The sequence below is a fragment of the Rousettus aegyptiacus genome, unplaced genomic scaffold (assembly GCF_014176215.1).
Source record: "Rousettus aegyptiacus isolate mRouAeg1 unplaced genomic scaffold, mRouAeg1.p scaffold_m13_p_14, whole genome shotgun sequence".
Lineage (NCBI taxonomy): Eukaryota > Metazoa > Chordata > Mammalia > Chiroptera > Pteropodidae > Rousettus > Rousettus aegyptiacus.
Genome location: NW_023416289.1, coordinates 14221399 through 14235186, shown reverse-complemented (window position 1 = coordinate 14235186; position 13788 = coordinate 14221399). Strand labels below are relative to the sequence as shown.

General features: G+C 49.9%; 1 protein-coding gene across 1 annotated transcript; it reads right to left on the bottom strand.

The window, feature by feature from the left end:
* Window positions 1-489: 489 nt before the first annotated feature.
* Window positions 490-4247, bottom strand: LRRC29 (leucine rich repeat containing 29). Its single transcript, XM_016163500.2, is given in 5 exon segments — window positions 490-1851; window positions 1947-2164; window positions 2362-2505; window positions 3964-4068; window positions 4070-4247. Coding segments are annotated over 5 exon segments (687 nt in total). The 5' UTR covers window positions 4121-4247; the 3' UTR covers window positions 490-1682.
* Window positions 4248-13788: the final 9541 nt, after the last annotated feature.

Below are 13788 nucleotides of genomic sequence, written 5' to 3'. Positions count from 1 at the left end.
AGGGATCTCAGATATATTTAAGCCTCCCAGTACTCCTTCTCAATGCTCCAGTCCCTTTTGCAGGCCACCATTATCTTGACAAGCACCTTCTGACTTCCAGTCTCCAGTTTTGCCCTCCCCCAGACCTCTTGATACCAGCTACTCCAGTTGCTTTCTCAAATGTGAAGCTGATCTGATCACACACTCAACACCACCCCCCCCCCTTCCTGTATTCAGTGTATCCCTATTGTCCAGGAGATAAAGGTCATGGTACCATGATGAGCAGAGTTGAGATGGGTTGCAGACATGGTTTAGGCCTTCCAACAGAATGCCTGTGACTTGCAGGGTTCTAGGTGCTCAATCCATGCTGGCATCCTCCCTGCACACTGTTGGGGCCTGAACTTTCCCCACTGCTCACTGCACCGCCTCCCCCCCACCCCAGCCCTGCTCCTAGCACCAGCTGACCTGCCATTTGCATCTCACTTCCTTCTGATTGCCTCCTCTCATCTATTTTTTTTTTTTTTAACTGCCTTGAGTCTTTCCTTGACCTTCCAGGCTAAGTTTATTGCTTGCTCCCCTGGGCTCTTTGTTCCAGGTTCTTCTTTCTCTACTTGTTTACACCCTGAACACTGGGCTGTATCTGTCTCTTGGCTAATTTGTCTCCCCAACTGGCCTGGGGACTAGAGGAGCTTCATCACCAATGAATACCCACACAGAGCACAGTGCTTGCAGATGCTTAGGTAGCCTGGTTGGCTGCTCCTAAAACTGATGAACAGACAGATGGACAAAGTGGGGGTGGATGCATGGAAGGCCCAGCAGGCAGACTTTCTCAGAGCTGTTGTTGAGAAGTCACTGGCACTGTTTAAGAGTTTAGACTAAAAGACCTCTAAAGATCCTTTCTACCCAAAGATGCTATCTTTTTGTCCCTTTTTTTTTCCCCTCAGGGATTCAGGCATTGTTAATTATGTGTTCCTGGGGTCTGGCTAGGCCAAATGAACACAAATGTGTCTTTTTCGGAGAACCTGCCTGGGGACTCATGCTGGGAAAGGCATCCATGCTTCTGGAGTCTCCTACCACATGGGGAAGAAGCTGGGACCTGCTGGGGGTACATGGGGGGATTTGGATCAGGCCTGAGGAGGAAGTCTCTGGCGTTTCCTCTATCAGCCTTTGGGCTGGGCTGCTTTAACTGAGGTAGGGAGGGGAGGACCCCTTCAGTCTGAAAACTTGAGATAAGGAAGTAAAATCTGGAATTTTTAATCGTTTGGGTTTACAACAGAGGGTGGCTCAGCTCCTACAGCTCAATGATGGTACGAGGCTGGTGGAGTGCCTGTAGAACAAGGTGGGGCACAGGGCTTAGATGTCAGAAGTGGGCAGGGCAAGAGGCACGAGGACTGTTCCTTCCCATCACCAGACCTAGCCACCTATGGGCCTGGGGCTGCTGGACTCAGGTTTGACCAGGAGAGCGGGAGCTGACATTTCCAGGGACACATTTCCAGGGTAGCAATGTGTACCTGGGAAGAGGCTGCTGATGGGCTGTGGGACACACCCCAGGATGCCTCAGATTAGCCCCTCTCCTGTCTTACAAAAGTTTACAGTTTGGGGAAGGGGCTCTGGGGTTTGTAGCAGAGGAAACAGGAGGCACCGAGTCAAACTCCAGGTCAAAAAGCCTGGGCTGGGACATGAGGCTGCTTACTGACCTGGCCTCAGAGTGTTAGGGTCAGGTCTGCCCCTCCTACGAAGCGGGAGTGGATGCAGGTCACCTGGGGCAGTTGGGCTTGGAATCGCCTGACAGCAGCCATGCTAATACCAGAGCACATGGCGACGTCTAACATCTGGATCTGCTTGCATGCCCGCCCAATGGTATCCAGTGTTCTGTAAGGAAGCCACTGGATGAGTGCTTGGCCTGGTATGGGGCCCAGTCCAGCCCAGCCCAGCCCCGCCCCTGCACTGTGGCATGACACACTCACTGCTCTGTGAGCTGACAGCAGCTGGACAGGTTGAGGTGCTGCAGCCTTGGCCAAGAGTGGGCTGCCTGAGCCCAGCCCTCATCACTGAGGAGGCTGCAGTGACTCAGTGCCAAGCGCTCTAGGCTAGGGCAGCCCCTGGCCACAGCCACCAAACCCTTATTTGTGAGTGCTGGCAACAGGCTCAGTGACAATTGTCTCAGCTGGGGGAACTGGAGCACCTGCAAGGATGGAAATTGTGGGGTAAGGTACAGTTTGGCACTGAAGCCCATGACCCAGGTCACTTTCAGGTTACCCCACCCCCAGCTAGAGTGGGCATAGGCAGTAGAAGCCAATGAGAAAGGAACTTTTTCCAAGCAGAAAGTGGGTTGGCCCAGACCCCGGGACCCTTAGTCTATCCACATCTCCAACCCCACACCTTTGCCAAACTGGTATCAGTCAGCTTGCTGCAGGCTGTGAGGTCCAACTCTTGCAGGGCCTGCAGCATGAGCAGGGAGGGGCCCTGTGGCTGGGAAGAAGGGTCCTTGGGGCCTGAGGCCTGATGCTCCAGCTCTTGGTGTGGCTGTAGGAAGAGGCCCCTGCTTCTCAGATTCCTCCTGAGTTTGGCCCTCAAATGATCCTAGAGACTCAGGAGGAACAGGAGGGCAGCTGGGCCCAGGCACCACCCAACCCTCCATGACTTCAAGGGTCCCGCACCTGGGACCCCTGCACTGGCTCCTCACTTGGTTCCCTAAGACCCAGAAGTCCCCAGTCCTGGAGCTCCTTGCACCAGGCCAGGCGCAGGACTGAGAGTTGGGTGAGGTAGGTGCAAATGGCCTGCAGGGTCCGGTTGGTGAGGGCCACACAGGAGGATAAGTCTAACACCCTGAGGCTTGGGCCCAGTACTGGGATCAGGGAGAACAACGAGGCATCCTAGGAGACAAGTGGAGAAGGGAGAGAGCAATGAGAGGTGGCTTGTTCCTGTGTCACCAAGCTTGGCAAGAATCACTAGGAAGGTTCTGGTTATCAGAAGGTCTAGGGAGGGAAGCAACAAGGTTCCTGGCTGGTGAAGGGTCACAGTAAACAAGAGAGCCATGGGATTAGGAACCAGGAGTTTGCTGGAGGACAAAGGCCTAGATTGGCTAGGGAAGGAAGGATGCTGGTAGAAATTTCTAAGGTATCTGCCCTGCCTGTGCTCCCAGCTGAAGGGGTGGGCCGAGGTTGCCCTCTGACCACAGCTTATTAGTCTAGCTCCCTCTAGAATCTGAAGCAGAACTGTGAGGTCACAGTGGGCACAGGGCTGCCACCTGCCAGAAGCAGTTGTGGTAGTGGGAGCAGGAGCTAAGGGCAGAGTAGAGGAAGCTGGTTTGTAGAGATGCAAAGACACAAGAACATGGAGCCCTAGTGAGCCCACACATAGTAGAGTGGGGCAGGGGAAGAGAGGTGCTTGTGGGGAAAAGGGTGAGAGATGGTTTTCAGGTTGTGAATACCCTGGTCACACTGATGGACTGATGGGATAATCCACTAAAGAGGACTGACATTGCTAAGACAGGGACACCACTTGGAGAGACAGAGCTGAGTCCTATAGAAGGGACTGGCTCCAGCCAAAAAGACCCTGCTGCTCACACATCACATTATCTCCCTTAAGCCCTGCCCGAGAAACCTCTTCTGTGTAACCTCAGTGCCTCTTCCCTGCAGGGTTTAGTTCTGTCATCTTTCACTAGCTTTCCTTGCTTCCTGAACATCTGCCCTCAGTGCCTCTCCCCAGACTGCAGCGGTCACCAAGTACTTGGCATGTGAGGTGTGTGCCACCTCGTGGGCTGGGACACCTTTTACCTGAGCCCACAGTGGGGGCTACCAGGAGGACTGCTGAGGGGCAGAACTGTCTGTCGAGGCTCCTTTCCTCTTCCAGATTGTATCTCAAGTTCAGTTTCACCTATTATTCCTTGGACACAGCACCAGGCAGTTCTTCCCTGATGCCAGACGCCCAGTCCCCCCAGCCCTGCGCACTGGTGAGGAAGGAAGGGGATGGGAGGCTCACCTTGAGTGAGGAACAGTAGGCCAGGCTGAGGGAGGTCAGTGGGGGTGGAGTTCCATGCACAGAGCTCAGGGCCAGGGCCAATTCCCGCCCGCTCACCAAGCAACACTCTGCCATGTCGAGGCTCTGCAGCTCCCACAGGCCCCCCAGGGCTGTACATCCTGCATCTGTCAGCCGCTGCAGTTTCCTCACGTTCAGGTGCTGCAAGTGCTGCAGGCCCCGGCTCACGGCCAAGAGTGCCCCGTCAGTCAGTTCTGAGCAGCCACTAAGGTCCAAAAAGGTAAGGCCTGGTTGCTGGTGGCAGAAGGCAGCCACGGCCTCTGTGGAGAGGTCCCGGCAGCTGTGCAGGCTCAGCTCCTGCAGCTGTAGCCCCGCCACCTGGCCCAGGGCCTGCAGGGCCTCAGGTAGCAAGCCAGTGCCACTCAGGTCCAGGGCATGAAGCCTACTAGCCCGCTCCTTCACAAATTGCAGCAGGTTGTGGAAGGAGAATTGGGACCGAGAGGAGTCTTGGGGGACACTGGAGCCTCGGGCTGGGCCTAGCTCAAAGGTGAGGTGACAGTAGGCCAAGGAGAGGCGCTCCAGGTCCGGGGCACAGCTGCTGAGACGGTTGAAGCTGAGGTCAGCCAAGTTCTGCAGGCCAGCCAGGTTGAGCTCACGAAGGCCACTCAGTGCCTGCTGGACCCGCTGTGCTGTCTCTGGCTGAGCTAGCAGCATGCCTGATATGAAGAGGCTGTTGCAGCCACTGAGATCAAGGCTACGCAGGGCTGGACAGCCCAAGATTAGGGCCACGAAGGAGGCCTCTGTGGGGCTGCCTCCACCAAGGCATAAGCTCTGCAGGTGTGGGCCCAGGTGGTAAGCAACAGACTGCAGCACCTGATGTGAAGTTGGCGAGCCATCCAGGTTGGTCAGGCCGATGCAAGAGATGCCCCTGAGGCCCAGGCTCTTGATGCCTGGGAGTGAGGCTGAGGACACAGGAATCTTGTACCGCACGTTTGTCTAAGGGGTAGCAGTAGGCCTGGGTTAGTCATCTGGTCTCAGAGAGTGCTGGGCATCAGGTCTGGTGGCCAGTCGCTGGCCAGAGGTTAAGGGGAGGTCAAAGAAGGGCCCTTTTACAAGGAGACCCACTGCCATATGTAGTGTCATACATGGTTGAGGAGGTGCTGGTCGGAAGTGGGAGCTGGAGGACAAGTCACACTGGGGCCCAAGGGGATGACTATGAGGCAGGTTAGTGACGGATGGGACTGGATGCCTATGGAGGGATGGGGACAGATTGGGGAGCTGGCATGCCGGGTACAAGAGGCCTGAGGGGGCAGCCTGGAGGAGACCCAGCGAAGACCCCAGGGAGCAGGAGGATAAAGCATGCTGGACTCCAATCTTTGGAACTTTCAGAAGGTGGCCTTGAGACCCATGGATTCAGCTCTTACTCCAGGGACTCAGAGTTTGGCATCAGCTAAGCAACCAGTTTCCTCTACTTTCTAGAGAGCATATAAATAGCCCTCAGAACACCTGAACGCTGGAAGAGGTGAGGCAGGTGTTACCACAACCTACCAGTGGCCCAGATGACAGAGGTCCGGGGCAGGCAGTGAGGCGAGGTCCCCTGGTGCTTCGGTGTCTCATTCAAATGAATGTTTGCAAAAAATGGATTTTGTGTGTAAGTGAAAATGTGTGCATGCATGTATGTGTGCATGTGCTGCTAACATGTGTGGGCCATGCAGGCTCCAGAGTTCAAGATGTGCTTGCGAGCCCTGAGGCTCATCTCTGGATGGTCTGTCTTATTCAGCTAAGGAAGGAGAAGCCTCCATTTCTGGGGGCAAGAGCTAAAAGAATGAATCTCAGAGGCACTGAGGAAATTGAGCTGGCCCTGCTGTAAGAGGAACAGGGGAGTGAGAGTGGAGAGCACCTGGTTGGAGTGGGGTGAGACGGGCAGGAAGCCAGCTCAGAGCTAAGTCATTATAGGAATAATCTGGCTTTGTAGGAGTCTGGGGAGCCTACAGCTGAGATTTTTCACAGAACCTTCTTCGATCTTGTGCCAGAGGGAGTCAAAGGGCAGTTGGTGTAGGTCTTTGCGGAATAGGTCTGTGGGGAGAAGGCGAAGGGGGCGTGGCTTCTAAAATCCTAGCCCGATCTCTCTCATTGCTGAGGATGCCAGGTTGCAGGCAAGTGGTACTCAAAGAAGGCTTTTGTCTTAATGTATCAACATGATCCTGTTTTAAGAAACCAAGCTCCCTAAAAAACCTGTCCTGTCAGCAACCACAAGAACAAGCTCATATTCCCTGTTGTACCCCACAGGACACCATCAAAGGGAAGCAAAAAGATAAAAATGATACATAATATGCACTCCCACATGACAATTATCAACAAGATCCTCCCAGGAAGACACCCAGAACTCATCCCCAGGTGTGGAGAAACCAGCCTGGCTTCTGCCAGACAGAAGAGGCCACTTATGGCCACCATGACTGTCATCTTGGGAAGGAATATGTGGTAAAAGATGGAGACCAGCTTCTGGCTGCTTCCACAGCAATCAGGAGTCAAACAAGGTTCCCTTTCCAGACCCCATTCCCAGGACATGGTCATTATGGATGAGAGGAGCACTCCCCACAGAACCTCTCCTAGACACTGGGAGACAGTGGGGTAGTGGGGACTCCCAAGGACCTGGGTCCCTCTCAGATTTAAGTAGAGCTGGGGAAGATCCCAGTTTGTGAGAGTGGAGAGGGTGATGAAAAGATCAGGGAGGAAAGGTTTTAGAAAGGAAAGGTAAAGCAGGCCTCCAGCTATCTCAAATCCCTGCATGCCAGATGAGCCAATCTGATGATGCATGGAGTGAATTATGGCTGGGGGAGTACAGAACATGCTGGGTGTGGAGGCAGCACCTGCCCCCACAGTCACATGCCACCCCTATAAGCCCCAGCTCTGGCAGCCTTCAGTCTTAATTCTTTGCCTTCCTTTCTGAGCTTAGGGAGACAGGAATGTTCTCTTCGTCCTCCTGCCTCCCTATGAACAAGGTAGATGCGCAGTCAAGGGCAGGCACTGGCAGTCAGCTCAGAGTCCAAGTCCAGGGCTGGCTGGTAGCAGCAAAAGCCACCTGATAAAAGGGCAGGGCCTAGTCTAAAGAACTTCCAACTATGAAGTGGGGTAAGATTTGAGACCTGCTCTCCACCATTTTTCTTGTTGGCAAGGGGTCAGCCTGTTAAGTCACCACCCAAGTGGTCGAGCCTAGACTCAAAGTACAGGAGCCCAGGAGCAGCCTTTTGAGGATATGGGTCATCTATGGGGAAAGGGGGAACAGGGTAGCAGACATAAGAAGCAGGCTTCTGGGTCCTGGTCTTTGGTCCTAGTGTAGGAAAGTTCCTCTCCTCAAACCCTAAGAAGATGATTCTAGAGGCTCAAGGGAGGACTGCAAGAGTGCCTACTCCAGCTTCAGCCACCCCACCCACAGAGGGGCCAACCAGCTCCTGGTCTCCTCCTTTCCCAATGCTAGCATCTTAAGAGTAAATTCTAAGTTATTTGAGAAATGCCCTACACCTGCTAAAAGTGACATGTCCTTTGACTGTGAGAGGTCAGGATTTCGTTGTACCTGGTAAAGCCTAAGCTGAGGCTGAAGGCCTGTGTGCAGACTTGGAAAGACATCTGATACAGAAATGGCCCTCTATCTTCTATGCTAGTACAGGAATCTAAAGTTAACACACCTGTTCTCTAGAAGGCCTTTGAGAAAACATATGCCCTGGAACCCAGGGGCTTCGGTTTCTAGAGTAGCTAGATCTCTAGGTCTTTATAAACACCTCAGGCAGAAGGCAGAAGAGGGTGGAAGCTGACCAACCCAGCAGCAGGCAACCGGAACCCCCCCCTGGAATGGGCAGAACCTGGTTGTTATGTAGGGGTGCTGCCTTTGTCTATCTTATTTGAAAAAAATCGAGATTAAGTTGGGTACGTTGGGGGGATAAGAAGTCACCAAGTCTAGTGCCCTAGCCTGGCATGCTGAATCACAGGCCTCAGCTTCGTAAAAGTCATAAGCTAGAATCTTCCATAGCATCTACTAGTTGGGGCACTACCTCCTTATCAACCTGCCCACACTTGGGCCCTGAAAGATAGTTCCTGCCAAAAGGGTTCTGCAGATAGCTCTCTGGAACATGGTAGTGGTTAGATGTCAGCAGGGCCCTAGATGCCCAGGTACCTGTGGCCTGGCCTCCTAGTGCTTCCAATCTGGGGTGAGGGCAGGGGTGTTGGGACTGAATTTTACAGAGGTACCAAATAGGTCTCTGCCAAGGTTCTATCTGGAGTAGCCCCAGCACACTAAAATGGTAGACTCTTAAGATCCCAAAGTTTGTCTCTGGTCTCTTCACCTTACTCCCTTACTCCTATTCCAATCTCACCAGGCCTGACTGCCCACTTTGCTTCTTCTACCCTCTCCTCCTTTGCTGGACTCCAAGAGGTCTCTTCCTTCATTATAGCTCCTCAGGGTCCTCATGGTTCCACCCCAGTCATACTGCTGTGCTCATTCTCCTTGCCTTCTGCCTAGCCAGGGAGGAGACCGCTGCTTCCTGTGGGTGTGTGCTGGTGAAACAGAATTCTGTACTGAGGAAGCCGTGCTCTCCCTTCTTGCTTGCACTGTCAGCATTGGCCACCCCACTCCTGCCTCCCCTCCGCCTCCTGGCTCTCTTCTCATCCGCCTTGAGATTTCTCTCCAAGCACACCATCTTTTCAGCCCCTGATGCTACTGCAGCACCCTCCCTCACTCCAGCCTTCTTAGAGGTAACCTGCTCTGTTTTCAAAAGAAACCAAAGCCATCAGGTGGGAAAGCTCTCCCTTTATTTACATCCACCAGCCCACTCCTGGCAGGACCCATTCTAACCTCCTCCCTTCTCCTGACCTACTGAGCCTGTCCTCCACCTTCTCCTCAGGGAACTCTGCAGTCTGCCTTTCCACTGTTCTTTCCTTAGAGTCCATAAACACCTCAGAGCCTTAAACGACAAAAAGCCTCCCTTGTTCCTGCACCCCCTCTTCCCATCTCTCCTATTTCTCCCCTTCCCTCCAGCCATGTTTCTTGGAAGCACATGTGCACATTTGCACCCGCTCTAGCCACCTGTTTATCTCTTGCTTCACCCATTTACCCCTCTGCCACTGCCGCCACAGCATCACTCATTCCTGGCAACAGCTCCCCTCCAGCAAGGTCATCGACATCTGGGGGCTCCTCTGTAGACCAACCACAAGTGTCCTCTCTGCCACCTGCTATAGATGGCCAGTGTCCTCTTGATGCTATCTCCCACTGTGGGTTCTGCAACTGTCCTCCTGGCTCTCCTCCTACCTGTTAGCCTACTCCCCTTCAGCCTCTTTTGAGGTTACCAAAGAAGAGAAGGATCCAGTCCACAGACAAGTGGATTCCTCATGGCTTGTTGCACTCACCCTGCTGCCCTACACACACTTTGTTCCCCTCCACATGCACCCTGGCAGACTGCATTTCATACCATTCCAACTACTTTCTTGTGCTTTCATAACTACCATATTTATTTTCTTCCTTTTATGGAGACACTTCTTGTAAGTGAGGTCACTCTCCACATTTCTTTTCTTCTCTCATTCACTCCGCAACTCGCCTCACGTTTTTCCCTAGACACCAAATGTTGCTGAAGCCACTGGTGACTTCCTTATATGTTGAACATCATGAGCACTATTTATTCTTTACTTTCTAGGCTCTCTGTGGGATTTGACATTGATAGTAATCCATTCGACACTTTAAATGCTCAGTAGCCTTTGACTACTGTGCCCTCCTCCTGCGGGGATCTCCTCAGCCCCCTCTATAGGCTTCTTCTCCTTTTCATGCCCTTGGATTGGTACCTTTACCTGGAGCATTCATTTTCTGTGGGCTGCTGTTCCTATGGCTCTTCATGCTCTCCCTGAGGGAATTTTCCATGGATTAAACTTCTACCCATTCTTTAATGAAACCCAAATGTATATTTATTACCCAGACCCTTCTCTTGGATTCCTCACTCAGAAATTCAGCTATCAAATAGAAATCCAACTATCAAATAAACCCATCTAAGTATCTCACACTTCAAATTTTCGACAAGTCCAAATCAAATACCTTTAGACAGTAAGCTCAATGACACCAGATACATAACTTAACAACAGGTCCTAAATATTTAATATGCGACAAAGGAGGATTCCAACCGAGCAGGGAAGAGAAGATTGCACATAAATGGTATTTGGGCTATTTGAAAACAAATTAGTTTAGCTTCTTACCTCATAGCATAAACCAAAATAAATTTCACCAATAAAAATTAATATGAAAACTGAAACCATAAAACAGAAGAAACTAATTTGCTGCGAACCTAAAACTTCTCTAAAAAATAAAGTTTAATTTTAAAAAATCCAGAAGAAAAATGAGTGTATATCAAGTCTCTGAAGAGGCAAGGGATCACTAAGTTTAAAAAACAATGGAAGAAATAAGAAAAAGATGTTCAAAATCAACAACATAGATATTTAATCTCTGTATCTCATAAATAAACACATCTATAAATCAAATTAAAAGGGAAACATACTAGGGATATATTTCAATAAACATGTAAAAGATTAATCTCTTTAATGTATAAAAAGTTTATACAAATAGAAAAAATACTAAGACCCTAATAGTTAAATGGATAAAGAACATGAATAAACAAAAGAGGGAAATATAAATTGTCAACCTTAGTAATAATCAAAGTAGTAAAAATTAAAGCTATCGTTGCTTGCCTTTCAAACTAGCATAGACATCTGTATTCACCTCCCAGCTGAGCTATCTCCTTACACTCCAACTCGCCCTCTCCTCTCCAATCAGCACTGCAGAATTCTAAGACACGAAACACCCCACGTCATCCCCTTGCCTTAATATTCTTTTAAAGGCTCTATGATGGTAACCAGGACAAAGCCCCAGCAATGCCTACTGGCACACCTGCCGGCCTGCAGTCTGACTCCTTTCTTGCCTTATCTCCTACCATTTCTCCCACACACATCTAAGTTGTGTGGTCATTTCCAGAACTATTTCATACCTTGGTGCCTTCACGTGTGCTGTTACCAGTCCTGGAAGGCCAGCCTTCATCTCTATCCTATCCCTTTAGGAAGCCCTTCCTGATGCTGCTGGTCTCCTTTGGATGTCTTTCCTCATGTTCCCACTGCATATTTCATTCCAGTGTCACAGCACCAAGCACATAATATTATAATTACTTGTCTTTCTCTTTCACTGGACTATGGGCTCCTCGGGGGTAGGGCAATGCCTTATTCATCTGTATAGTTCCAGCACTGTACCAAAAGCCAAATACATATGAATGTAATGTATGAATATGTATGCATGAGTGAATGGATGGATGATGTAGGAACAGGGCCACGAGCAAGCTGAAGTGAGAGACAACTGAAAATAGGCCAGGTGAAGGTAGGTACCTTACCTCCCGAAGGGCATTCTGGGCTGCATGGTACCAAGCCCGACTCACGAGGGAGGCCTCTTTCTGATCTGACAGAGGCAGGAAGCTCAGAATATATGTAAGCATCTGAGGGAAAAAGACAGGGCACGGGGCACTGTTAGACCTGATGGCCTCTGGAACCTTCTCCAACTGTTAGCACTGTAGGTCTGAGGGGACTAGAGCATTGGCTTCTAGTTCATCTTGGATCCTAAGCTTGGATCACGGCGTCGTCACTTCCCCTCTCCGGCCTCCAAGTATCTATGGTGAACAAATCTTTCCTGAGCACTGTCTGGATGCAGGTTTGTATTAACTGATAAAAATTAAACTTTCTGCTCAGTTTGGTAAAAAGAGCCTGGATATAGGGACCAAATAAATGTAATTCAAACCCTTTATCAACTGACCTCTCTGAAGCTTGTTTTCCTTATCTATAAAATGGCAATTGTAGTGAGATTTAAATGTGTTATGAGAATTAAATAACATAGTACCATGTCTTACATAGGATCTAGAACACACTAAGACAGGTAGGTGCTGGACCCCTAAAATTCAGGAAGCTATAGCTTCTCCTTTTGCCCTCATAGGTCAGGCTCTGGGAATCCATTCTTTTCCCATCTCCTCCACTGCCAACTTGCCTTCTCAGCTGGTAAGATATGATCCCAGCACAATCAGCCTGGGAGGCTTAGGCCCTCATTCCTCCTATGCTCTATGAGGATGGAGGTGGGGGAGCGGTGAGGTTAGAAGCCCAATAGGGTACTGAGAAGGGAGTTGCCTGTGAGGCTAGAAATGATCCGATATTAACTCATCTTCTGGAATCTTCTCTCCTTGACTCTTATGACACTGTGCTTTCTAGGGTTCCAACCACCACTCCAATTGCCCTGTTTCTGGATTCTTATGTGGCTCCCAGGGCTTGGACCTGGGTCTTTCAATCTGTTTACTTCCTAGGATAATATACATTTGCATGGCTTAAACCTCTAAGGAATAACCAACATTCGATATCCTCATATTGTCTTATTCATGTGCTAGTCCAGTGTTGCCAAATGTTCACAGGAAGTATCATCTAAATATTTTACGATCACCTTCATCTCAACCAAAATCTATATTTTGCTCAGTCCGAAGCAGCCCATCCTCCCAACTTGCTAGCATCTGAGCTTTAATGCCAGCAGTGCATCTTACCTGAAGATCCTGATAATACTTTGTACTCTTTGTGCTCTTCTGTCCCTTGCTCTCAGATACAGGTGTAAAGCACAGGCCCTAAGCCAGACCAACTTAAGACTCACTCAAATCCCAACTCCATTACTTCCTAGCTGTGTAATCTGTGTGACCTTAAGCAAGGTACTTAACTTCTCTGAGCCTCGGTTTCCATACATATAAAATGGGGATATTAGAAAATCTAGATCACAGTCTTATGGAAATTAAATTATATGTACATTTAATAGATGTGTGCTTCACACCTAGTAGGTGTTCCATAAATGACTGCTGGATTGCTGCTACTAATATTTCTACTTTTGAAATTTTACCACCGTAGTAGCCTAGATTTTCATCATTCTAGACCTGGATGCCTTCCAGTCTCCCACCTGAACTCCCTGCCTCCAAGCTCATCCTTGCTAACCATTCTGCACACTGTAGCAAGGTTAATTTTCCTAAAAAACAGTTTTCAATCTTAGCATACCCCTGATGAAAACCTTCAGGGCATCTCAGTACCCTCAGAATAAAACCTCCACTTCTTGGGTCAGCCCTGCCAGGACTCCATGCTCAACTGAACCCATGATTCCAGAGCTTCCTTAATCCAGTAATCCAGTCTTCCCAGTGTCCTGCAAACACACATGTCTATTTCCTTTTGCCTATGTGGGCCTCTTTCCTGGAATGCTCTTTCTTAAGCTTCACCAGCCCATTCTGATCTTTTCTCTTTTTTCATCCCTAGCACACAGAAGGTGTTCCGTCAATACTTACTGGATTGAATTAAGGATGTACAGTCCTCTACCTCTATTTTCACCAAAGGTTTGCTCAGGGAAGGAGTGGGGAAATAAAGCAGATCAATTACTGAAAGAAGGACTGAAGGGAACAGCCTTCTGGGTCAGGGAGGCTAGACATGGGGAAGAGAACACTGATGGGGACTCAGACTGACCAAGGCCCAAACCCAAGAGAAGGCAGGAAAGCCTGTTTGAGTGGAAATAAGAGACTGGCTATCCTGTCTTCTGGGGCTCAGTAACCAACTCAAGGAGCAAAGGAAGAGAAAAAAACCTGTCTTCACTGAGGGTAGGGAGCACCATTCTTGAAGCTGAGAAGGTGGAAGGTGGGTGGCCTTTCTAGAAGGACCAGAAAAGGCAGTAATAAGGATGGAGTGGTCATCCCATGAACCCCATCCCAAGGGACTATTAGAGCTATGAGTGGTTCATTCCTGGGA